The sequence below is a fragment of the Oryza brachyantha genome, chromosome 3, assembly GCF_000231095.2.
Source record: "Oryza brachyantha chromosome 3, ObraRS2, whole genome shotgun sequence".
Lineage (NCBI taxonomy): Eukaryota > Viridiplantae > Streptophyta > Magnoliopsida > Poales > Poaceae > Oryza > Oryza brachyantha.
Window position 1 is genome coordinate 22,808,326 of NC_023165.2, and position 24,981 is coordinate 22,833,306.

The 24,981-nt window shown below is 40.9% G+C and overlaps 5 protein-coding genes across 5 annotated transcripts; 3 read left to right on the top strand and 2 right to left on the bottom strand.

Annotated features, from left to right (window-relative positions):
* Window positions 1-819: 819 nt before the first annotated feature.
* Window positions 820-4,337, bottom strand: LOC102706463 (denticleless protein homolog). The gene is made up of 16 exons (XM_015834543.2): window positions 4,131-4,337; window positions 3,903-4,011; window positions 3,715-3,779; window positions 3,572-3,610; window positions 3,377-3,473; window positions 3,188-3,284; window positions 3,012-3,078; window positions 2,851-2,927; window positions 2,604-2,676; window positions 2,455-2,534; window positions 2,292-2,376; window positions 2,112-2,180; window positions 1,960-2,027; window positions 1,826-1,874; window positions 1,160-1,616; window positions 820-1,050 (listed from the first exon to the last, which is right to left on the bottom strand). Exons 1-15 carry the CDS (start codon window positions 4,335-4,337, stop codon window positions 1,239-1,241), a joined length of 1,560 nt encoding a protein of 519 aa, XP_015690029.2. The 3' UTR covers window positions 820-1,050; window positions 1,160-1,238.
* A 1,164-nt stretch (window positions 4,338-5,501) lies between these two features.
* LOC102706741 (pescadillo homolog) lies at window positions 5,502-11,202 on the top strand. Its single transcript, XM_006651662.3, is given in 15 exon segments — window positions 5,502-5,592; window positions 5,686-5,771; window positions 6,028-6,156; window positions 6,959-7,078; window positions 7,170-7,295; window positions 7,520-7,543; window positions 7,545-7,602; window positions 7,703-7,813; window positions 8,385-8,478; window positions 8,613-8,893; window positions 8,993-9,100; window positions 9,317-9,438; window positions 9,974-10,184; window positions 10,299-10,493; window positions 10,761-11,202. Coding segments are annotated over 15 exon segments (1,779 nt in total). The 5' UTR covers window positions 5,502-5,568; the 3' UTR covers window positions 10,851-11,202.
* Window positions 11,203-12,020: 818 nt separating this feature from the next.
* Window positions 12,021-15,715, top strand: LOC102707019 (adenylosuccinate synthetase 2, chloroplastic). The gene is made up of 4 exons (XM_040521572.1): window positions 12,021-12,361; window positions 14,152-14,844; window positions 14,922-15,233; window positions 15,370-15,715. Exons 1-4 carry the CDS (start codon window positions 12,068-12,070, stop codon window positions 15,538-15,540), a joined length of 1,470 nt encoding a protein of 489 aa, XP_040377506.1. The 5' UTR covers window positions 12,021-12,067; the 3' UTR covers window positions 15,541-15,715.
* A 508-nt stretch (window positions 15,716-16,223) lies between these two features.
* Window positions 16,224-20,080, bottom strand: LOC102707299 (N-terminal acetyltransferase B complex catalytic subunit NAA20). The gene is made up of 6 exons (XM_006651664.2): window positions 19,881-20,080; window positions 19,665-19,755; window positions 18,842-18,974; window positions 17,896-17,965; window positions 16,594-16,654; window positions 16,224-16,499 (listed from the first exon to the last, which is right to left on the bottom strand). Exons 1-6 carry the CDS (start codon window positions 19,956-19,958, stop codon window positions 16,408-16,410), a joined length of 525 nt encoding a protein of 174 aa, XP_006651727.1. The 5' UTR covers window positions 19,959-20,080; the 3' UTR covers window positions 16,224-16,407.
* Window positions 20,081-22,393: 2,313 nt separating this feature from the next.
* LOC102722476 (F-box protein At1g55000) lies at window positions 22,394-24,546 on the top strand. The gene is made up of 2 exons (XM_006650378.3): window positions 22,394-22,893; window positions 23,960-24,546. The coding sequence occupies exons 1-2, from the start codon at window positions 22,606-22,608 to the stop codon at window positions 24,332-24,334; spliced, it is 663 nt and encodes a 220-aa protein (XP_006650441.3). The 5' UTR covers window positions 22,394-22,605; the 3' UTR covers window positions 24,335-24,546.
* The last annotated feature ends 435 nt before the right edge of the window (window positions 24,547-24,981 follow it).

A 24,981-nucleotide genomic window follows, 5' to 3' on the forward strand; every position in this document is an offset into this window, starting at 1 on the left:
CTCCAAGCAATAGACAAAACTGCCCTCATCAATTGCACAACGTGAACACAAGCAGATAGGGAACAAGAGGTAGAGGACGTCTATAAGCAATCACAATTTTTTTTCTAAAAATATTACATCAAATCTTTGGATACCTAAATAAAGTATTAAATATAGATAAATCAAAAAACTAATTGCACAGTTACGAAAGATATCTTAAGACGAATCTTTTGAGTCTAATTAGAAAGTAATTAGTCATAAGTGCTACAGTAATCAACATGTGCTAATGACGGATTAATTAGGCTCAAAAATACAGTTTCCAACCGGAATCTAAAATTTATTTTATAATTAGACTACGTTTAATACTTCAAATGTGTATTGAAAAACATGATATGATGTTTTTGCAAAAAAAATTTGCAAACTAAACACCACCAAAATTTGACTACATTGTTCTATCCATGTGAACGCAAAATTTTTTGCTCCACCGTTCAGTTTGCAAATAGCAAAAAAGGCCCCAAAACAAAAAAAATTACATTCACCCCTAAAATTTTTGTAACTAAACGCACCCTTATGACCATTTAATTTAGTACGAACACAATTATTAATACAGGCACTGCACCACTGCCAAATACTACTACTTCACTTTGCACGATTGTCAATGGATCAATGTATACCTGACCAATCTTTGTTCATCTTCTGGTCTGGCCTTTAGTCATGTGACATGGCAATCCGGCAACTCAAAACACAGCCAGCAGCCAGGCACAATTTTAAGTTCCATGATATGCTATTCCCATTATTACCAAAAGATTTTACCAAGGAGACAGCACATCTTTGCTCATCTAACACTCATACTGATGGATTCAATAGGAATTAAAAATTCTTTTAGTTTTGTTAAACTGGAGCCAATAACAATGATATAAGACCGGCAGTCAGGTGGACTGTAGCAAATCTATTATGTACAGCCGCATTTCAGAGAAAAAAATCATTAACATTACCACAACAGCTCCACTGAACATTATTTTCCCAAAATTATCAGCCTTCTTAGCAATTGAACTGATACTTAATCCAGTCCTGTAAAGGAGAAAAAAGAGTTATTAATTGCTGTTCTAGAAAAACAATAGTTGCTGCAATAATCCATGGGGTAAAGAGTAAAGCTCGGGCAGAAAAACAAGATTCTCACCGCAAGTTCAGAAAGCTCCTCAGAACAGCTAAGAATTCAAGAAACAGTCTGCTTGTCAGAAGGTGTCAACTGTCAAAGTTCAAGATGTACTACTAGCAAAGTAGTCCCGAATTGTTCTCCTCTTCAGTGAAGGAGGTGGGCTTAGAACTGAAGATGGGCTGTTCATTTGAGCACCTGGGCTTTTCCTCATGTCCAAGGAATCCTCCTGAAACAACCCAAAGGCTCTCTTTTTCGCCGACTCCGGTGTGCCAAACTCCAGTACTCTGGGCTGAAGGGGAGAGCGTGCACCAGTTGGCAATTCACCATCTGTACTGGTGCAGGGTACATCTCTTGAAGTTGTAGCTAGCTCGTGGCTAGCAGACCGGCATGCGGTGTTTGGTGCGGTTATTCTCTTGCGGATGACTGTTGGGGAGCTTATTTTGGGGGAGACCCTTCTCTCAGTATTCCATACGCGAACCTGGTGTGCATTATACAGTGTTATCAGTGGTCTTTCTTAAAAAAAAATTGAATATCTGCAACCCCCTCCCCTTTGTACATGATAAGATAATCATTTAATTTGTCTTGCAACACTTAGGTGTGTAATAGCAAAAGAAAAGGTCCCTACGATCTAAGATTCATGAAGGTTGCATTTGAACAAAATTTGCAAGGTTAACCACGCTGTCTCACCTTGGAATCATCAGATGTTGTTGCTATCTTCCCAATCTCTGATGCACACCTGAAAATTGTGAAACCCCGTATTGAAATCTGAACACTGGATGGTTGATAAGATTTCCACAAAAACTATTGTATGTAGATCGTACCAGTCAACTGAAGTAACTTCACCTTCATGACCTTCCAAAATTATAGGACCACTTTCAGGCTGATCTACCTATGTCAGTGGAAAAGGTATTGGCATGAATAAAATGTAAAGAGAAACTAATGCATGTGCATAATGGCAACACGATCCAACTACCTGCCATAAGTACACATTGCCATCACTCGAACCACCAAGAATGTGAGTTCCATCAGGACTGATAGCAGACTGCATTTGACCTTATCAAGTGTTATGAGACATATATATATGACTACCTAAGAACAAGCAGGAATGCTGCTTGAAAAATAGAAAAACAAACTCAGGTTGTCACTCACTGACCTTCACAAAGAAAGATTCGATTTTGCTGCCAGTGTAAACCTTAATTGGGCCTTTATCCATATGAAGAACACTATACAGATAGATCCTGAAAGGCTTATAAAGTCAAAAGCAGCTTTCACCATTGATATTAGCTTTGTAATCTGTAGTTGAGAACGGGTATTACCTGTGATCCATGCATGACGCAGCAATATAGGCACCATATGAGTCTTGAGACAAGCAAGAGATCCCATGTTTCACCCCCTCCTGAACGAATGTTCAGTAAGTCTCAAATTGAGCAATAAACATACTTTATACTGACTGATAGCTGCTTACCAATGGTTGTGCTTGAGAGCTTCTGTTGATGAGAGACAATTTAATGTTCCGTGTATCCCATATCTTTATAATACTGAAACATTATTAAAAGTGGAAAATCAATATTCAGACAGTTAAATGCAATCAACCAACAAAAACGAACTGCATTGTGTTCTATGTAATATGGTCATATTCAAATGTATCACAGAAAAGGAAACAGCATCATGCCATTGAAATACAAGAATAGAAAGGATGGGGAATAGCATACTTGTCTGCAGCTCCAGAAGTAGCAATGGAGATATCATCCTTCAAATAAAGAACAGATGTGATGCTTGTCGAAACCGCCTAATGATTAACAATGTCAGCTAGTTGGCCAAAGTAGGATGTATGATCATACACATCAAATACCATTTCATGCAAATTCAATACCTTTGCTCTACACCTTGTTCGGTTTCCTTGTGTGGGACTATGTGCTTGTTTGACAATAACGGATGACCTAGCATGTGTCAAATTCCAAACGGAGTGAAAAAAGATACTAATTTGCTATTTATTTATCACCGTCGTTGGAAGGGAAAATTTAGATTGCAGCAGCCAAGGAAACATACATGAGGCAAGCTTCACGATGACCTTTTGGGGTTTTGGGGTCACATCTTAGATCCCAAAGGGCAAAAGAACCATCCCTCGAACCAGTAACAATGAGCTCTGCACAGGCAATAAGCTGTTGGATGCAAGGTTCTGGCAAATTCTATAGACGCATGTATGAAGAATATAATTTTTTTCAACATAATACTAACCTGGATTTGAAGAATGACATGACAACGACTTCACACTCCCGGTGTGCCCTGATAGAACACCAAGGCATTTCTTATTTTCCACAGACCATATCTTCACCTGATACAGAACAAACAAACCCAATGAGATCTGCCAGACGCAATCAGTACATTGAATCAATGATGCAGCAAATAATTCGATCCTATTGCTTTACTTACAGTCTGATCACCTGATGCAGTCAGTAATTGGGATCCCTCCTTAATAAACAACAACAAAAAAGAATATGATATAAGTTGATGAGGGCTGGATTTTATAGCGCTAATTCTAACATGATTCAAGCATTAAGAATGAGCGGTGTTACCTTGATCCAGCACACATCAAAGATTGCATTGTTGTGGGCAACCCAGTCCACCGTCTTCGTTTCCGCTGCGACAAGGTCACGATTTCAGATTGGAACATATCGAACATGGCACGACACGAGTGGCCTCAGACACCCACGATCTGAATCGGAAAGTGAGGAAACTAGACCAGGGAGGGATCCAATCCAACCTGATTTCTCCAGGGACGACGAGCTGGATGGGAGGCGCCGGCGGGTGTCGTAGAGACCAACGTACCCCTCCTCGTCGGCTACCGCCAGAAGGTGAGAGATCTGCTTGGCCTGGAAGAAAAAAGCGAGGGTTTCGTCGAGCAGTCAGCCTCCTCAAATCTAACCCTTCCAAATCGGAAAACGCATCAAAACGAAGGAGGGGGATACGAAACCCCGGGGGCCAGGCTCACCTTGCAGAACGAGATGGCGAAAGGCACGGCGCGGTCGCCGTCGTGCTCGACGGCGATGACCCCGCTTCCGCGGCCCCCGGGGTCGGAGGAGAGGTCCGCGAGGTACGGGAGCCGCGCCGCGGCTGCGCGGGGCACCCTCGCGCCGCTGAGCTCGCGGGCCCGGAGGCCGCCGAAGAACGTCGGGGAGGATCGCGGCCGCGTCGCCATCGGGGGAGGGGAGAGGAGAGAGAAGAGGAGGAGAGGAGAGAGAGGGAGGGAGGAGGCGCGAAGGAGAGGAGAATGGCAGGGACGAGGGGTTTATGGAGGAGTTTTGGTCGGCGGGAGGTGGCGCGCCGGCGGGAAGAGTTTCTTTTCGTAATCGCGCCGCGGGAAAAAGATAATACGAGGAAAAGAAAAAAACAAGAGAAGCCGCGAAAAGGTTGGCGGCGCTGGCTCTCCTTGGAGATTTTGATAGCTCGCTGACTGGCGAGGCCCTTCAGGACGTTTTGCGCATTGTGGTAGGCTATTTGGGCCGTCCAAAGAGAAAACTACAGTTTTTTTTAGGAAGAAGTCCGCCAGACGTCCTTAACTTGGAGCCGAGTTTGTTTTTCGTCGTTTAACCGAAATGAAATGTGTACCCTAAACTCAATTAATCCTTTTAAAAGTGGTCCATCGGCATCGGCAGTATTAACCTATTTTTTAACCGATTTTATTGACGTGGTGTCCAGTGGATCCCACATATCAAATTTTTTTCTCTCTTTCTCTCCCTTCCTCTCCTTTCTCTTTTCTTGCATATGAACACACAATATTACTTAAATTATTTATTGTTTTTTGCACACACGATTCTTAAACGGCTAAACCATGATTTTTTTTAAAAAAACTCTACATATAAGTTTATCATCACACCTCTATGTAGTAGGTTTTAATTTTATATTAATTAATTTTATCATTTATACAATTAAATAGCTATCCTGAAATCAGATATTTTTCCCTTTTATCCGAATAAAGATCCCAACCCAAGAAAGTGTAGTTCTGTGGAATATCCTAAGGCTGCGTTCGTTAGGTAGAGGGATAAGTTAACTTATCCGGCACGGAAAACGTAGCAATAGATTAGTATATGATTAATTAATTATTAATTATTAAAAAAATATAAAATAGACAATAAATTTTTTACAAGAAATACACCATTTAACATTTTAAAAAACATGCGTGCGGAAAACGAAAGGAATAAAATAACTTATTCGAATGCGGCCTAAGTTCTGTCCAAATACAATTCCCTTGCAGGGAAAATCTATCGACAGGTCACAGGGCCACGGCGTGCTCCAGCCCAAAAAGGGCCCAAAGCCATCAGCCGCAATATAAACCAAAAACCCTAAAAACCCATCTCCCATCTTGGCCTCTCCTTTCCCCGCTCCCTCTTGTCCGAGGAGCCAACGCCGCCGCCGCCGCCGTCGTCACCATGCCGAAGCACTACCGGCCTGCGGTAATTGACTCTCTACTCCTCCCGCCACCCCCATACACCCATGTTCGTGTTGCACGCGGAGCCTCTCAGCTGCTGCTTTGGGTGGCGTTCTAGGGCAAGAAGAAGGAGGGGAACGCGGCGAAGTACATCACCAGGAGCAAGGCGGTGAAGTACCTGCAGATTAGCCTCGCAACCTTCAGGTCATCCTCTATTCTCCGAGCTATTACTGGCTAATGATGTGGCAGCTCATACTGGCGCTGTTTTTTTTGTGTATTTGTGGCTAATTCTATTGGTTTTATTGATGCTAACGGGCTAAAATTAACGCATTTTGCGGTGCCCTTTAGCTCGATAACGCAACCGATTAGGATTGTTCTCTGTGTTTTGTATAGCTTACATGATAATTGCTAAGTCGAGAGCAACCGTGTTAAAAAGTTAAAATTTTGCAATCGGTTGCAGGAAGATATGCATTCTCAAGGGCGTCTTCCCCCGGGATCCAAAGAAGAAGGTGGAAGGGAACCACAAGACCTACTACCACATGAAGGATATTGCCTTCCTGGTCCATGATCCCTTGATTGAGAAGTTCAGGTACTTAGTTTTCTTGTCAAAGATCTACCATCTGCTTTTTAGTGTCATGATTACAGAAATATTCAGTATGCAGTATGCACTCACCAAGCATTTGGATTACATGCCTTGTTGGTTGATTGCATTTTTCTCTATACAAGGCATGTAGTGTAACAGAATCTCAAAATTTAGCTGAATGCATGTTCAATTTTTAATGGGGTAACATTTCCTTCAGTTTTCTTATTTGTTAATAGCCTTGGAGTCAAGATAGGTAATCTGAAAATATCTTAATTGTGCTAGTGATCTGGAATTTTTTTTGTATTGTGTTCTTGTTATGTGATTTATTTGCTGCAATGATGCCAAATTGTTTTTGTGTTCGGTCCTTGCAGTGGAGATTATGACAAGCAAAATGGATTTTTTTTACTAAAGACAGACTAGGAAATCCAACATAATATAGGTTTTCAGAGAGCCATTATCTAGGCCATGTAGATGTTGCTATGTTTTTTTCTATAAAGTTAGACAAACTTGAAAAGTTTGACTTGGGACAAACTCAAAATGACTTTTCATATGGAACTGAGGGAGTAAACTAGTTGCCTGCAGTTATGTGATTGTTATGGGAATCATGGTGTGTCTTGTATGATTGACAGTTTCATTAGAACTTTAGTTGCTACATTGTGTTGCATATTGTCTTTGTATTAAAAAGTACGAGTTTATAAGACCACATTATTCCTGATTTGTCAGTTTGGTGATGTAGTAGCTACTTTATTCACTGTTCTTTTATGATGTCCCCCACTCTTAATGATATTTCCTTGTTGCCTGACTTCAGAGAAATCAAGGTCCACAGGAAGAAGGTCAAAAAGGCTTTTGCCAAGAAAAATAAGGATCTTGCAGATAGATTGTTGAACCGACCACCAACTTACAAACTTGACAGGCTCATTCTTGAAAGGTACTACTCTACTAGGTTTAATGTGATTTCTTGGTCACATCTATACCCTGTTGTTTCCATACAAAATCATCCCCATAATTTTGCTTTACAGATATCCAACTTTTGTTGATGCTCTTCGTGACTTGGATGATTGCCTGACAATGGTGCATCTTTTTGCTGCGTTGCCTGCTGTTGAAGGTGAACGTGTGCAAGTTCAGCGGATTCATAATTGCCGCAGGTATCCAGATTAATGAATTCCCTTCCTTAAATTCACACACTTCAATCCCCACACTTGTAGGTTCCTAGTTCTTAAATAAATATTCATCATGCTGCCATTTGCCCCATCTTTATCCCTAATATATTACATTGCTATATCTGACATGTTTGGCAATGCTAATATATGATGGAGTGCTCATATATTTTTATTAATTTGGATACATGTTTGTACTTTTAACTTCGTAGGTTGAGCCATGAGTGGCAAGCATATATCTCGAACTCATTCCCTGCGGAAGACATTTATATCTGTCAAGGGCATATATTACCAAGTAAGTTTGTGTAGTTGTCTACTTGCAGTCCTTGCCTTTGAAATCACTGTAAGTGTGCATCATATTGTAGATTTCTATAAGACAAAACTACTTTTTGTAGGCTGAAGTTCAAGGTCAAAAGGTCACCTGGCTAACTCCACATGCTCTTCAACAAGTTTTAACCGACGATGTCGACTTCAATGTGATGCTTACCTTTTTGGAATTCTATGAGGTGACAATGATGATGAGCTATCCTAAGTACTATGTATCCTGTTTTATTCTGCAACATAGTGTCACTTCTTATCCAAATAATACTGCCACTGCTATATGAAATTTTGATGCGTAATAAACTGTGATCACACATATAGCACATAAGGAAATACAAGAGGTTAATGTAAGCACATTTCTTCGAGCACAACTGTGATCTTGGTTCTTGTGGGTTCTGTCTAGCATGAACTTGCACTCCACAATGTTGCATGACTGGTGATGTTTCGATTGTAGGTCTGAAGCCATATATTTTTGTTTTTTTGGAACCGGATATGTATGGTATATTGGTATCTAATATTTATGTTCTGTTTCATGAAAGATTGTGATTGTTGCAAAATATTATATTGCAGTCTAGCTATTACCATGTACACCTGACGAATCTATGATTGTGTTGAAACTTTTTAGATATATTATGTTAGGATGCCTAGCAATAAATTGTCAAGATTGATCACTTAGTACATATAATAAACGCCTGTGTTAGAAGTGCGTGTTATAATGGTTCTTTCAATTTTCTGACGTTACTATACTGCCTGCAGACTCTTCTCGGTTTTATAAACTTCAAGCTTTACCATTCAATAAATGTAAATTATCCTCCTGTTCTGGATCCTCGTTTGGAAGCCTTAGCTTCTGGTAAGTGCCGGTGCTTATTGTAGTTATGTCTTATCCTTCTTTGTGTTCATCACTAGCTTACTATAATTTGCCTGTATTTTACATATCTTTTCTTTGAACTTTTTGTTTGACAACCCCTGTTATACTCCTACTAGAGCTCTATGCATTGTGCCGGTACATGTCTTCTGGAAGGGTACCTGGAAATTCAGAGTCTGCTGGATTAATTGAAGACAAAGAGGATGAAAATAATAAAGAGAGCTCAAAAACAGACGAGTCTGAAATCCGATTGGCGCAGCTTCAACATCAACTCCCAACTAATGAACCTGGAGCACTAATGCATCTTGTACAAGAATCTACTGCTACTGATGCAGAGGACGCAGATGCCAAAGAATGCAAGAGTTTATTCAGAAACCTGAAGTTCTACCTAAGTCGCGAGGTAGGCCATTGAAAACTTGTATGCTAGGAGGATATATTTATGCAAGTCATCTTAAATATTTTAATCTTATATATTATCTGTTGTATTTTCCACTTTCAGGTGCCTAGGGAATCTCTCTTATTTATCATTCCAGCGTTTGGAGGTACCGTTTCATGGGAAGGAGAAGGAGCTCCATTTGATGAGACAGATGAAGACATCACCCATCAGGTATATTTATCTTTCTGTAAGACTACCTGAGGTTATCCAACTTTAATCTAGAGAATTGTTTTACCCTTTCATTAAATGAAATAATTTTTATATACAAATACTCGTATATTTAATGCTATATTAGAGCAGTCTTTTGTTTTTGCTTTATTTCTAATGCAATTTACCTTGCAGCTATGGTATTTGCATAATACTGATACAACTTATATTATTTTGCAGATTGTTGATAGACCGACCCAAAGCCATGTTTTTCTCTCTAGGGAGTATGTGCAACCACAGTGGATATATGATTGCGTGAATGCTCGCATCATACTGCCAACAGAAGGTTATTTTGTTGGGAGGTATACATCATGGCATATGTGTAATTGTATATGCAATTTTTATTGATTACTGTTGTGGGCTCTTCTACATATTTATGCTAAAATTTGTGGGTGGCTATTTGTATTTAGTTCCCAACTGCAATTTAAGCGGGGACAAACCTTCACTAATCACAATTGCTTGCTCTATTACATGATGTTGGAGACTATCCAGTTCTCGAGTGCTGATTATATAATACTGGCACTACTGTAGTTGAGAATCCAGCTTTTGTCCCTGTACTACATGATGTTGGAGACTATCCAGTTCTTAAGTGCTGATTATATAATTTTGACACTACTGTAGTTGAGAGTCTGGCTTTTGTCCCTCTTTTAACTTAATTAAATATCACTGTACTGTAATTGTTTAATTTGTAGCACGCTTTACAAATTTTGCTTGCACAATCTTAGGTGGAGGGAAACAACCTTGCTGAAATATGGCCCATATGTGTAAAAGTTCACTAGTAAATTTACAGTTATGCTTATCCAAAATTTTGGCATTAATATTCTTTTCTTGTCTCAGGGTGCCTCCACCACATTTATCTCCCTTCGTGGACAATGATGCAGAGGGTTACATTCCCGAGTATGCAGAGACCATTAAGAGGCTACAAGCTGCTGCTCAAAACCAGGTGTTGCCTCTGCCAAGTATTGGTGACGAAGATATGGAAAATTCGCTGGTAGAGGCAATTATTGATCGATCAGAGTCTAATGAAGTTGCTGACAAGAAGAGGAAGGTAAGTTCAACACCGTGTAGTATAAAAGCAATAGTCCTTTCGGGTGTGGTCTCATTTTCTTCTTTACCAAAAGCATTTTTCTATTGTCTCATTTTGCCCTTTTCTTTTCTAAAGTTGGAAATGCTAGAGAAGCAGTACCATGATGAGCTGAAGATGGAATGTGAAGGAATGACCTTCTCAAATAGGACGACAGATAACCCACCAGATGTTATGGACAAAAATGATGGTAAACAAGCCGAGAAGGATGCTGCTGACATTTCTAAGGCCCTTATGTCTCGCAAGCAGAGAGGTCTTCTTCAAGCAATTGAGGTATGTGTGCTCATATTGTCTCGCATGTATTTGTCATTTGCAACTAGCAATTCCATTATTGCTTGCTTGCTGTTTCTTGTCTCTGCATCAATGTAGATCCATGCTGGATAAGCATCCAGTGAATATTTTTAGCCACATTGCCATTTTTCAGAAGACACATGCTTTTGTGCATCTTTGTATTTGTTTGCCAGCTAACCTTTGTCATGGATGAACATTTGCATTGTTACTTATGGCTCTGAGCTAACTAATCAACCTTTGCAACTACAGATTCACCAAGAAAGGAAAAGAGACAAAGTGAGCCTACTGAAGAAAAGGAAAAAGAATGCTGATTCCAGTGCTTCTGCCAAAGGTCGCTGAGGCTCGAAGCTCATCTCATCTCCTCACTGTATCTGTTGACTGAAATTGTTCATCGATCAGTGCTTCTCTGGAGTTGCTGCTACGATCGGCACATCCACATGTTCTTTTGCATGATAAGTAGCTATATTTAGGTTGTTTTACATGGGCTTCAAGATGTACCCAGATACACCATTAGAAAATTTTGAGCTATTTACCAAGTGTCTTATTGAGTAGTTATTAATATATCAAATTTTGTTACGTTGCTTAAAACAATCATCAACCAGGGCCTATGTGCTGCCCAGCTGGTGGTGCTGCAAAATACAACTTGGTCGACTTAGCTCAGTTTAAAAGCAAATCAAACATGACAAATTTACGGAAAGTGCTACGTTTCACGTGTTCGGACCACCTTTTTGGTTGGGAAAAACACGCCATTCTCGCGTTCTTCAGAGCCCCAGGGAGAGAGCCAATTTGTTGAAATCCTGTAAAACTAGCAAAATGCTCTTGCTTTGCTATGGATGAAAACAAAAATAACCAATTTGTTGAAATCTTGTAAAACTAGTTAAATGCTCTCGCTTTGCTAGGATGAAAACAAAAAAACATATCAAGCACATTTTCCATAAAATATCTTTTGCTATAGGAAATATCCACCTTAATTTCATTTTATATCTAACTATCCATTTAGATTCAGTTGTTACTTAATATTAATAAGTTTAAGAGATAATATGTAAAAACTACAAGAGTATATGGGCTAGTAGATTCACTGCCATCACATTAAAGTTTTTTAAAGGAGTTTAGATTGGATGAGTTTTGCTGGAAATTCAACACAAACGTTAGGGGTAGCTCCGGAGTTTAGGCAACGAATACTGAACCAGGATTGGGTTTGAAAAGCGACGAAAGCCTTTCGTAATGTTTCGACGTGGCTCGAAATTAATTCCCAGTTGAAGTTTGGAATGACTTTAATAAGTTCAAATCTCAAGCAACAAATTTGATCAAAATTCAGCCAAAGTTTTTCGAAAAGCGGTCCCATAAATCAATCGTCGGTCGTCGGCAACGTAAACCCGTAGCTAACAGGACGGCATTTCTGAAATATCCGAGCCGTCCGATCTCGCGATGGGAGAATCGAACAGAGAGGAGGATAACGGCACACCCACGACCATCGCCTCCAGACCGAGAGGGCCCACCACCAGCCGCCATTCGTTCGTTCCGCACTCCTTTTCCCTCCACCGGCGCCGTCCGCCATGCCCTTCTCCGCTCTCTGCCTCGACCCCGCCGCCTCGCTCTCCTTCCTCCCCGCCGCCGCGCGGCCCCCGGCGCCATGCGCGGTGGCGCCGCGCTCGCGCCGGGCGGTGAGGGTGAGGGCGGAGGCCTCCGTGGTGACGGCCGCGGAGGAGCCGGCGTCGGCGGCAGCGCAGGGGCGGCTGGAGTCGCTGAGCCAGGTCGCCGGGGTGCTGGGCACGCAGTGGGGGGACGAGGGGAAGGGGAAGCTCGTGGATATCCTCGCGCGGCGGTTCGACGTCGTCGCGCGGTGCCAGGTCTGGTCTCCTCTTCTCTCTCGCGCGCGCCCCCGTGAGCGCGCACTCTGTTCCTCTTTACTTGGTCCGCATGGTGTTCGACAAATTGGCTCCTCGCGGTAGGATAGTACGAGATTCTGACAAGTTTCCAGATACGATCCTTGAACTGGGATGCACGTAGTTTGCACTAGTTGTGGATTTGCGTTATGGTTGGTACTTGAAGGCTGTTTTTGTCTTGTGGCGCCATTCGCGACGGCTGACGCACTACTGTAACCATGCATTACTTGTACTTGACATTTAGGAGTTAGGCCTCCTTTTTACCGCAAAGAAATAACAGAAAATTCGATTTTCATAGGAATTCAATTCTAGCAGAAATTAGGAAAAAAATTCCGCATTACAGAGGAAGCTTGGTATTACAAAGCGCACTTCTAAATGATTTGAGCATGGGTTTGTGATTTTTGCTCTGTTTATGCTGATAAAAGTACTGACATCAACATGGGCTGTACCATTGGTCCCAGGTTTTATTGAATTGTGTGAAGCCCTTTCGATCTCAACATAATTATTGTCGAGAGAATTATGAGCTGAAAGACGCTAGTCTTTTCTCAGCATAGACTCTCTTTTGTCTCATTCGTGGTTATATCATTTACTCCTTTTGGTTTTTTATGTTTGACATTGTTAACTTTTAGACATATGTTTATTTGTCTTGTTCAAATTTTTGGTGCGAGCATACAAAAGTATAAGCCACTATTAAATTTTCTTTAATGATAAAAAAGATCCCAACAAAATAAAATTTTGATATGACGAATGGTTAAACATATATCCAAAAGTGAATGACATCAAATATAAAAAAAAAGGAGGGAGTAGTACTTTTTATAGATGTATTATCATTAAGGCAGTTTTTTTTTTTTTGGAATTGTGTGAAGCCCTTTTGATCTCAGCATATTACTACCTCCGCCGGCAAAGACATAATCTTTTGTTGACTTTATTTGTTCCACAAAGACTTTAACTTTTAAGTAATCATTATATTGAAGTTTACAAAAGCAGGAGACAAGTGCGTTGGACTTTGAGAAAACATGAGACAGATGCATTTGAATTTGAAAAAATAAAGAATATTTCAGTCTTTTTAGTTTTGTATTGATATGTGTGCAATAAGCTAAAAATGAAATCTTTCTGAGACGGAAGTATTGCTGAGAGAAGTATGAGCTGAAAGATGCTAGTCTTTTCGCAGCATAGCCTCTCTGTTTTCTCATTCTTGATTATATCATTTACTTATTTTTATAGCTATTTCATCATTAAGAAATAAGGAATTAAAGATAGCTGAACTATTCTAAGCATCAGTTTAATATCTGTGGAATGCATTTTGTTTATTTCAATTGTTCTAAACCCACAATCACAATGGATATACTTTCTATATGTTCATTTTTTTTATGTCGAAATCTTCTTACTAAAAAATAGGATCATAAAACATCCTCTTGAAAAGAGCGATAGCCTTTCCAGTTATCTAGTAGAGGCAATAATGCAGTATTGATAATTAATGATTTTTTTTCTCGTTTTGGCTATGATATTTACACAAGCAATTCTTCTGGGTAAAAAATGATTAAACCGCTTCATAAAAAACCTTGATTACATAGAGCTCATTTCTCCTACCGTTCTCTTTGCATCAGTGTGTTTTGAGGACTATCTTTATAGGTCTTTTTGCTATGAAGTTCAGTTTTCTTAAGGTGGCAATTAGACTAGACTTACTCTCCTCCAATAATAGTTGGTTATATCTGTTTTACCTTTTTAACTTGTAGGATGTTTTATGTTATTAGGGTGGAGCTAATGCTGGACATACTATATATAATTCAGAGGGAAAGAAGTTTGCACTGCATCTTGTTCCATCAGGCATCCTCAATGAGAACACACAATGTGTGATTGGTAACGGAGCAGTGGTTCATCTTCCTGGCTTCTTTAAGGAAATTGATGGGTTGGAATCAAATGGGGTTTCCTGCAAAGGAAGAATTCTAGTTTCCGATCGTGCCCATCTTTTATTTGATTTTCATCAAACTGTTGATGGGCTCAGAGAGGTAGAGCTTGGAAATTCCCTTATAGGAACAACAAAGAGGGGAATTGGACCATGCTATTCGAACAAAGTTACAAGGAATGGACTTAGAGTCAGTGATCTGCGGCATATGGATACCTTTGGTGCTAAACTCAATACCTTACTGACAGATGCAGCTCTTCGCTTTGAAGGATTTGAGTACAGTACCAAGACCCTTAAAGAGGAGGTTGAGAAGTACGAAAAGTTTGCCGAGCGTTTAGGACCTTATATTACTGATACTGTGCACTTCATGAATCAGTCAATCTTGCAAAAGAAGAAAATATTGGTTGAAGGTGGTCAAGCCACCATGTTAGACATTGACTTTGGCACTTACCCGTTTGTTACTTCCTCAAGTCCCTCAGCTGGTGGTATTTGCACCGGCCTTGGTATTGCTCCTAGAAATATCGGTGATCTCATTGGAGTGGTTAGTTCAATTATCTTTCAGCTGCCTAGCAATCCTCATTTTAACTCCCTCCATAAACCTAACATTTCCATGTGCAGGTAAAAGCTTACACAACCAGGGTCGGCTCTGGTCCATTTCCAACAGAGCTGCTGGGTAAGACTGGTGATTTGCTTCGTGCTTCTGGAATGGAATTTGGGACAACAACAGGTCGGCCAAGGCGCTGTGGCTGGCTTGATATAGTTGCACTCAAGTACTGCTGCCAAATAAACGGTTTCTCGTCTTTAAATCTGACAAAACTCGACGTCTTGACTGGTCTCAAGGAAGTAAAGCTGGGAACTTCATACTGTACCGAAGATGGTAACTCAATCGAATCATTCCCAGCAGACCTTGATCTTCTAGAGAAAATTAAGGTGAGGAAGAACAGTTGATCCTGTTAATCATATTTCATGCTGTAATTTTGCACGGGCCATTTGAAAATGCTAAGTCGCACAATGTGACTCTTGCCAATGGATGAAACTTCTTATGATCTCTCTCTGTTGGTAATAGGTCAAATATGAGGTCCTACCTGGTTGGGAGGATGACATCTCCTCGGTACGAAGCTACAGTGATCTCCCAGAGACTGCTCGTTTGTACGTGGAGAGGATAGAGGAGCTGGTTGGTATCCCAGTCCACTACATCGGGGTAGGACCTGGCCGTGATGCTCTCATATACAGATAAGACTTTCAGGAAGCACATCTCATATCAGATCCCTTGTTCAGGAGAATATTGTTTCTTTTTCTTTCCTAATAAGGACATTGGTTGGCTGGAGTGTATAAACCTTCAAATTGTGAAGGCCTGGAGGGTGCAGGAATTCCAACAAACATGGTTATACGATCCCCATTATCCATCGGTATTATTTTTAGCTATCATCAATTTTAGTGGAATCTTGAGCTTGATAAAATGAAAGATGAGGTGGGAGTCAAGCAGATTAGGGCGGGGGGGGGGGGGGGGGGGGGGGGGGGGGGATTATATGTAGCGGCCAGTTTGAAGAAAACATAAATGCATTTTGGAGGAAATTTTCTATGGACTTTTGTAGAGTACATGACCTTATTCTTCACATATCTTTACCGGAAAACATAAGGGCTAATGTAACTATGAGAAGCAATCTTGTGGATTTTAGCAATTTATCTCAAATGTTTCAGCGTTACAGCAAGGTCAAAAAATTCCTGCTCTATTTAGTCAAGTAAAATTCCTGCAATTTATCTCAAATGGTGATTTTGGAGAGTGCCGAGTAGAACGCTACCGAGGTCTAGAGCTAGTGAAGGCTATATTTAGTCAAGCCAAAACATGGGCGGAACTGATGAACGCATTAACGAACGCAGTATCACAAGAAAAGAATGCTTACAAAATGTCACCTATGCACTACTTGATGCATTCCTTCCCAAACGACAGAATCACCATAGTATTATGCTGAATCTTATCAAGGTGTGGGAAACAAAACAACAGTCACTCACTAGATGATACTAGAGATAAAAACGAATCTTAGTAAATCACCATAGAAGCCATTATAATTAACACCAAACAAAACATTGGCAGTAGTCTACTTCAATCATATTCAAGTTCATCGGGTGTTATTGGTCTCTTCAGTGGTATGATGGACTTCTTCTCAACATCTTGTGACAAAGCCTTTCTCATATCTATGCAAAAACAAGGGCAGAAGTGAGCAATATCATCAGTGTAAATAATTTGAATATGATAAAACATGAGGACTTGCAATGTGGAGGTGCTTACCAAGGCCATCTTCTTCCCCTGAGTAGTAGCGGAGCACCCTTCGATAAACTACATAGCCAAGCTACGGAAACAAGGAATAACATTTGATAAGTTCACTCAGGACAGGGTCATTTGCATTCAAAATTTCAAGTATAAAACCCTCATGCTGCAACCTTCATACATGGATTTTTCATTAAAACCAATTATATTTTAGGGGATTAATTAGACAGATCAAGCATTCACTACTCAGTATTGACATGTAAATATATATAATCATATAAAAATTAGGCTTTGTTTCTTTCAGCATGGGATTATTATAATCCAGATTATTAGAAGTAAGCTAAAAGAAACAGACAACTTATTGATGTAACTTATTATAATCTAGAGCCTAGCTTACTATAATCTGATAAGTCCATTTATGTGAGTTTTTTCTAGATTATTGGATAAAAAATTACCCACCATGCCACCCCACTCCCTCTTTAGATTTGCAAACCCAATAATCTAGGCTCTAATAATCTAGGAAAGAAACAACTCACAGTTTATTCTACTACAGATTATAACAATTAGAGATGACAATGGGTCGGGTTTGGGGCGGGTTTTGCAAAAACCCACCTGTCATAGAACCTGTGACTGTAACCCGTGACTGTAAGGTAAACCCATATCCATAAACCTTCATGGGTGCAAAACTAAACCCGTACCCATACCCACCAGGTACCCGAAACCCAATGGGTACCCATGGGTGAAACCATGTCAAACAAAAAATATTTTAATTGAGATATTTCCATGAGTATATTAAGGTTTTTCAATATTTAAATGCAGGGAATAAGCAAATAAACATAGTCGATTGATTAATATAGCAACAAGAAAATCAAAAAGATACAATAGTAAGCAAGTAAAACTAAGCTCGAAGAATTCTAACGTTCAGTCATCCAATCATATAGACACAAACGGCCAATCATGCATCAACAGTATTCTCATGCTCCCGGCTTATAATATTGAACAATAAGCATGCTTCATGTCGAAAATTTCAAAGTGTTGCTAGATTTTTGGGGCCCAATGGGCATCCACGGGTTAAATCTAAAACCCGTACCCAACCCATAGCTTCACGGGTACCCATCCTCACAAACCCATGGGTACAAATCTTCACTCATACCCGTACCCATTGGGTACAAAACCCGTTGGGGCCCCGGCCCCGTGGGTCCAATTGCCATCTCTATTAACAATCTAGCTTATAGTAATCTAACTCAATAATCTAGATTATAATAATCATAAGCTGAAAGAAACAGGGCCTTAGTAATCTGATGATCATAAAATTTAGTGTACCTTTTCATACATCCTTATCGCTGGCATGTTAGACGCTCTTACGAAGAGATCCACAAAGTAGGCCTTATCCCTGACAGGATAACCATTTTTAGTATAATATTAGTATCTACAATTAATATATACAATAATATTAGTATCATTAGCAAAGCAACAAGTAATAAATGCTGATATATTAACTCAAGCATCCAAATCTATGAATTGAGAAATCTGGTGCCTATACCTGGGCAAAAACTCTCAAGGAATCTTACTGAAAGAAAGTCTTTCAGAGAGCTAGCAAGCCAGAATATTAATACCATTACTGTCTTACCACTGTAGAATTTCTAGCTTGTGATGCTTCCGATAATTAGTCTCCATTGAAAGTATGAGGCATATAATTTGATAAGATTTTCAGATACTCACAAGGCTTGCATTTTGATTTAATAGGGCCTCCACACCATGACCCTACTTATGATCTTACCTCTTACAACCCATACACAATTATTCCTTCATCCTCCTAAAGCAATCACGACAGGGTACATACCACAAGTCATTTCCTAGCATACATTCTCCATTCTACCACCTTTTTAAGTGTGCAAAACAAATTGCACCCTATATCAATCAATAGCGGGACTACTAGCGCTGACTTGGCCAGCCACCGGCCCCGTAGGAACACAAAAAGGTCTTTAAACTTAAAGTAAGCTGTTTTGATGGGGATGTTTTTGTTGATTTGGTTAGCAAAAGCTGCAATGACAAGGTATAAGCTTCAACCAGTACTGATATCATGCAGACACATAGGAGATGGAAGACTGTATTGCTAGGCAATTCAGAAAGAAAATAAATGTTTGAAGATCACAATAGATGATATAAACAATTGATCACACAACATAATGTCCAAAGGATAGCATTACAAATTACAACCACCAAATCAGTGTGGAAGTTCAATCATATGGATAGTCACAATACTTACATCTTATCACTGATTTCCTCCAGCAGGTTCATAAGCTTCTTGGCTAACTTCTGCCTCCGAAATTCTGAGGCAACAGACACTGCCGTGACATGTCCATGCCAAGATTCGCCTTGTCCTTCAACCTTACCCATGACTGCAACAGACAGCCAACTAAATAAATGGCAGTAAACTACGGAAAGTGCATGGGGAAGAGCTGATACAAACATAATAGTTGATAATGGTAGCCAATGCATAAGCTTTGGAGTCAATTGACTTCCAAAGCCTTTTTGAGACCGACCTTTGTACTACTCGAAATACACATATATACAGAATTATATAAATCTAGTAGAATATTAAACAAGCTAATTGATCCCACTAGGTAAATTATTACAGTCCTCCACTAGAATATTGGATTCAACAGTAAAAAGGATAACTTAACACTTGTAGCACCAACAAACTCAACTGCTCCCAATTCAAGGCTCAAGCCACATGGTAACTGTGGTATGCACACCACTCCAGTCCCAGTGTCTCGAGTCTCAACATTCCATGAGAGGATTTGAGAGGCAAATTACAACCCCTAATCAACAACAAATACCATTCACTTTACCAATTTATCATTATAATGTACTGGAATCTCCAAAATCATTACTTTGCCTGAAAATGGTGTTCTAAACTACCACTACTGCCAATTGCTAAACAATCCCTAATTTCCAAACTTCTCGAAGAGTAAATGCAGGGTTCACTCTACAACTTAACCAAATCTGACAAACAAAGAGGCATAATCACTAGAAAAAAAAAACAGCTAGAATGCAGAGACCGAGCCGGCCAAAGGTGAGAAACATACTGTATCCCATGACGCGGTCCCCGGGGCTGACGGCGGCGTGGAAGTAGTCAGGCCAGCGAGCCATGTACGTCATGTAGAAGGACATGTTGAACTGCGACGAGCATGCCTCACGGGTCAGGTTGGTGGTAGGGATAGGGCCGTAGGAGACGGCGGGACACCACGCCACGCCCAAATCAAGGGAAGAGATGGGAAGAAGGGTTTAGAGCAGCTGCATACGGTCTCGGTGAGGTGGTCGAGATTGACGGAGGAGAAGCGGAGCAGATCGTCGCAGCAGAACCGGCGGATGGTCGTCATGGTCCTTCGCCTCCTCCCTTGGCCTTCTGGCGGCAGCGGCGTCGGCGTCGGCGGCGCCGGTGACGGTGACGGTCGGTCGTTGCGGGGGGCGGCGCGTCGAGATTTCCAAGAAGAAGCTTCCAGCGGCGGTCGGAGGAATCAGGAAATGGGCGTTCCGGCGTTGGATAATAGCGGGCCTCCGGCCGAGATGGGCCCTCTCACAGGGCCCATTTCCTACGTTTCGGCCCATACAAACTCCCACCGGAAGAGGCCCTTATGGGCCATATATAGTCCAACTTAGTAGCGGTGCGGAAAAAGTTCATCTGAGGTACTTGTCATCGAATCCGATTTTCCTCCTCCAACCGAAAAAGCAGATACAACGGGCACATCAACTGTCAAAACTGATGTAAAAGATGTGTAAGATAGTCTGGATGGTGGTTTCAGCTAATGTGACAGCTATATGACTAATTTGATTTGTTCTTCATCAGAAGTGGCACATGAAGCAAAATTTAACAATTAAAAAATAAAATAAAATATGTGGGGGCAAAGATGGCTAAGAGGGAGAGAGAGGAGGCGGTGCTAACTCGTCGTGGAGACAGAAAGGAGTGTGAGACACTGTTTTTTCTAACCAATATGTGGACCCCATATTTTTTATATTTTGCTTTCAGTGCCACATCACTGCCACGTAGGAGGAGGACCGAGTCAAACCAACCATGTAGGTACCACGTCAGCTCAAACCACCATCTAAACCATCGAGGAATCTCGTACGCTGGTTTTGATAGTTGAGGGACCTGTTATATCTTGTATTGCGGTTCAGAGATGAAAATCAAACTTATCGTCAAGTTAACGGACTTCAAATGAACTTATTCCTGGCAGTGCTAATATGAACATTTTTTGGCCACCCTACGAGGATTCTGCGGCCCAACAGTTGAGGCTATGTTGCACATGGAACCCTAATGTATTTTGCCATTTGAACCATCCAGGATCATGTTGCTACCGATGGATTTTTATTTATATATTTTCTATTGAAAATTTACAAAAAAAATATTTTTTTCAAAAAATTACAAATCTATACCCTCAATGGTATGAAAAACTCTATACTGCTTATTCAATAAGCCAACCAGTGGGTTATTTTTAAAAATGCCCGCTAGCTAGGTTATGAATCCGATGTGGCAAATGGTACCTCCCGGAGGCTAGGCGATCGTAACATTTGCAAGCGGCATCCTTATTGCGCTGCTATTGGGTGATCTAGTTAGCTCAGTGGGTTGCTTACAAATGTTATAGGGAGAGCCTGAAGGAAGGGATCGACTATTTTACATGCGACACCCTTAAGACCTTGTTAATGTGTGATATATGCTAATAATTTTTACGGACGACCCTCTTAACTGGGTGATTTATCGGAAATCTAGAAATTTATTTTGCATGAAAAACATAGATATATTTAGCATTAATAGATATATTTAACAAAAAAATTGGCATATACCTATGAATATATTTAGCAATATACATATAGATGCATTTATCATTATAAATATAACATATAATTTATCAAAACATGTATACATATAATGCTAAATATATCTTTATGTATATGATATATATATATGTATTGATGCTAAATCTATATGTGCTATTCATGCAAAATACATTTAAGAATACCAAATAAATCACCTGACTAGTGAACGTTAAGGGGATCGCTTACAAACTGGCCAACCCTCTTTTATGCTTGCAATCCCCGTAATACTTGCAAGTGGCCCTTTGAGCTAAATAAATCATAGTTGGACATTAACGGGGGCACATGTAAATGTTATGACCAGCGTTGGCTACCCATACACAGAGGTTAACGATTGTTTGCACATTGAATATATAAAGGCAGGTTCAATGGTAATGGCTCTAACTTTAGAAAAAAAAACTCCTCGTACAATAAATAATCTTTCAAATTGATTCTTTATAATTACACGCTAACTAATTTTCCGTTCGCATTCCATCCAATCAACGTCTCTGATTAAAGTCAGTACACGTACAAAGCAGATTTTCTAGTTGTCTTCTAATTCTATGCGCCAAAAGTCGATGTTTTGCTAACTCCATGCAAAATAACTACTTTTCTCTCTCCTATCATCTCTTCCATATCACATGTATCGATAGAGACGATAATGAGAGCCCTTTATACATGCCCTAAGTCAACAGCGGGGTGTTTTTTAAAAAAATAATCACGTAGTAAGGTGTTAGGGGTAAGAAGTGCAAATATATGAAAAGAAATATAGTTATATAATTTTTTTAATTAAAAATATATAGTAATAAAGTACTAATTGGAAGCGACCCGAATCCAGGCGTCTGTCAGCCACCCGATCGGGATCCTGCGGCCCAGATCGAGGTGGCCGATGCCGCTAGGAGTGCCAACGTGGCGGCCGCTGCGCCGTGCACGCGCCACTCGTCAACACCGCATCATCTCCCAACTCCGCCACGGCCGCACCACCGCACGCGAGCCCACCCGCCTCCATCCTCTCCGATCCCCCCACCACTAGCCGCCGCGGCGGCGCCGGCGGAGGCGGCGGGGGCCCGTCGCTCAGGAGTCCCCATCCATACCATCCTCCCTCCGACGGAGCTCCCGATCCGCCTTCCCCCATCGATCGCGTGCCGTAACTCGTACGTACCCTTTTCCCCTCCGATGGACGGCAACGACTTCCCGGGGGACCTCCTGCGGGCGGTCCTGCAGCGGCTCCCGCCGCCCGACCTCGCGCGGGCCGCCTGCGTCTGCCGCCTGTGGCGCGCGGTCGCCTCCGACCGCGCCGTGCTGGAGGCCGCCTTCGCCTCGCCCTGGGGCGTGCGCCGCGTCGTCGGCGAGCCGGCCACGAGGGCCTTCTGGCGCGCCGCGTCGCTCGGCCGGTTCGCGCTCTCGCACACCGTCCGCCGCGGGGACACCGTCCCCGGCATCGCGCTGAAGTACTCCGTCCAGGTACCGTCGCCCCGCTTGATTCTGATAGCTCATCGCAGTGTGGATATTTGCGCCTAAGTATCCTTCACCTGCCAAAGCCTCAGAGGTGAGATCCGCGCGGAAGAGATTCTGATTTAGATTGCCCCTAATTACCATGTCGAAGCACCAAGCACAAGCAACACTTAACTTGAGTATCATCACATCAAATTAACACGGAGAAAATCTAAAAAATATTATTGATAAACGTCTAAGATTAAGAAATATCATCGACGAGTGTGAGTTTTACAAAATACCATTATACAAAGGACTTTTTCTAAGAAATGTCATCGCCCGTCATTTCGCGCGGTTAAATACACCATTCATCTTATAGCGCTTAATGGAGGACTGCTCACAAAGTCATTTGTATGATGATATTTCGTAACTCATACTTGTTGATAATATTTCTTAGAATTATATATTTGTCAATTGACATTTCTTAGATTTTCAATATCATCAAAGTAGATAATTTAAAAAAGAGTAAAGAGATCATGTCTTTTCCTAAGATGAAGCGACTGGACCTTAGAGTAATCTGTAGCTACAAAGATCAACCACCGCAAATGAATACCTTTAAGGTTAAATAATTAGGACATGCCGTTTTATACCTTTGGCCATTCTCAGCACCGTGGAGCTCGCAGCTATTTTAGTGTACTAGTACATTGTTTATCATTATTGAAGGCTGAGTGTCTCGCTCTCTTTATGTATTGGTCACCAGAATGCTGCAGGTAATTGTCTAAAGAGATTATTCTTTAGGGATTGTTGCGCAATGCCTATGCACCTTCAGCTGCTAAGTTTTGTTGATATATATGTTGACATGTAGAGCTGATCATAAGTAGAGTCACGTGTGTGGTGTAATTTGCTGGAATGCTCTCCATTAGTGAAGCTGTTGATGCAGCTGAAGTTTGAAATCCATACATAACATCAGTTTGCACGTTAGTAAATTCTGTTATTTATGCCATTCCACAAATATGTCTCCTCTATCCCGGAAAGTTGTAATCTGCTTGTGTGAATAAGCTTCTCTCCATTCTTCGATTTTCTAAATTGCAAGCAGGTGACTGATGTAAAACGTTTCAACAACATGATGAGCGACCACGGCATCTACTCGAGGGAGAGGCTTCTGATACCAATCAGCAATCCTGAAATCCTTCTGGGGAGCACATGCTACATCGAAATGGATTATAATGCAAGAAGAGAGGTTGCGGTCTTTTACCCCGAGGGACGCCCTAGTGGAAAAGCAGAATCCTTGACAAGCGCTGCTGCTGCAGAACGACGAAGCAGAAGGATTCTTGAGTCGGTGAAGCGAAGCTTGCATACTGATGATGGAACTGCTGCATACTACTTATCTGTCACAGAGGGCGATCCAAGGGCAGCCATGATGGAGTACTCTGAGGACCTAAGGTGGGAGCAGCAGCAAACAGGCCACTAGATGTAAGGTCAGTGAGAAGATAAGGGTATGGCACTTGATGAGTGCAGGTTATTGGAAGATTACTACCTGTTTGGCCGCTCGAATAAAATATATATACTCTGTGGCTTACCCTCTGTTACGTGTAATATATTGTGAATTTGTGAACATATGTAACGTATTTTTCGGTGCGATGAACTTTGAAGAAATATCCATAGCAATTGATTTGTGACGTAGATTTCATGGAGATCCAAGTATAGCAATATAGCATGTTCGGCTGGTGTCATCTTATCTTTATTGAGACATTGTCCATCTTGTCCCTTGAAAGTCTTGGAGACATGCAGATATGTGAAAAATGGATAATACATTTTCTACAACGCTGGCAGATCGAAATATTGTTATCTTGACGCTGCATCCTATACTCATAACAATTACTCCCATTAACTTTCTGACAAGATTTAGGCACGTGTTGCATTGCTTCAATGCTTCATGGCCATTCTCCGTGATCATATACATCCTTTTCTTATGCTTATAAACTAAAATTTAAATTCTTATGCTTATAAACTAAAATTTAAATTTTTTCTTATGCTTATAAACTAAAATTTAAATTTCATGTATAGCAATTGATTTGTGACGTAGATTTCATGGAGATCCAAGTATAGCAATATAGC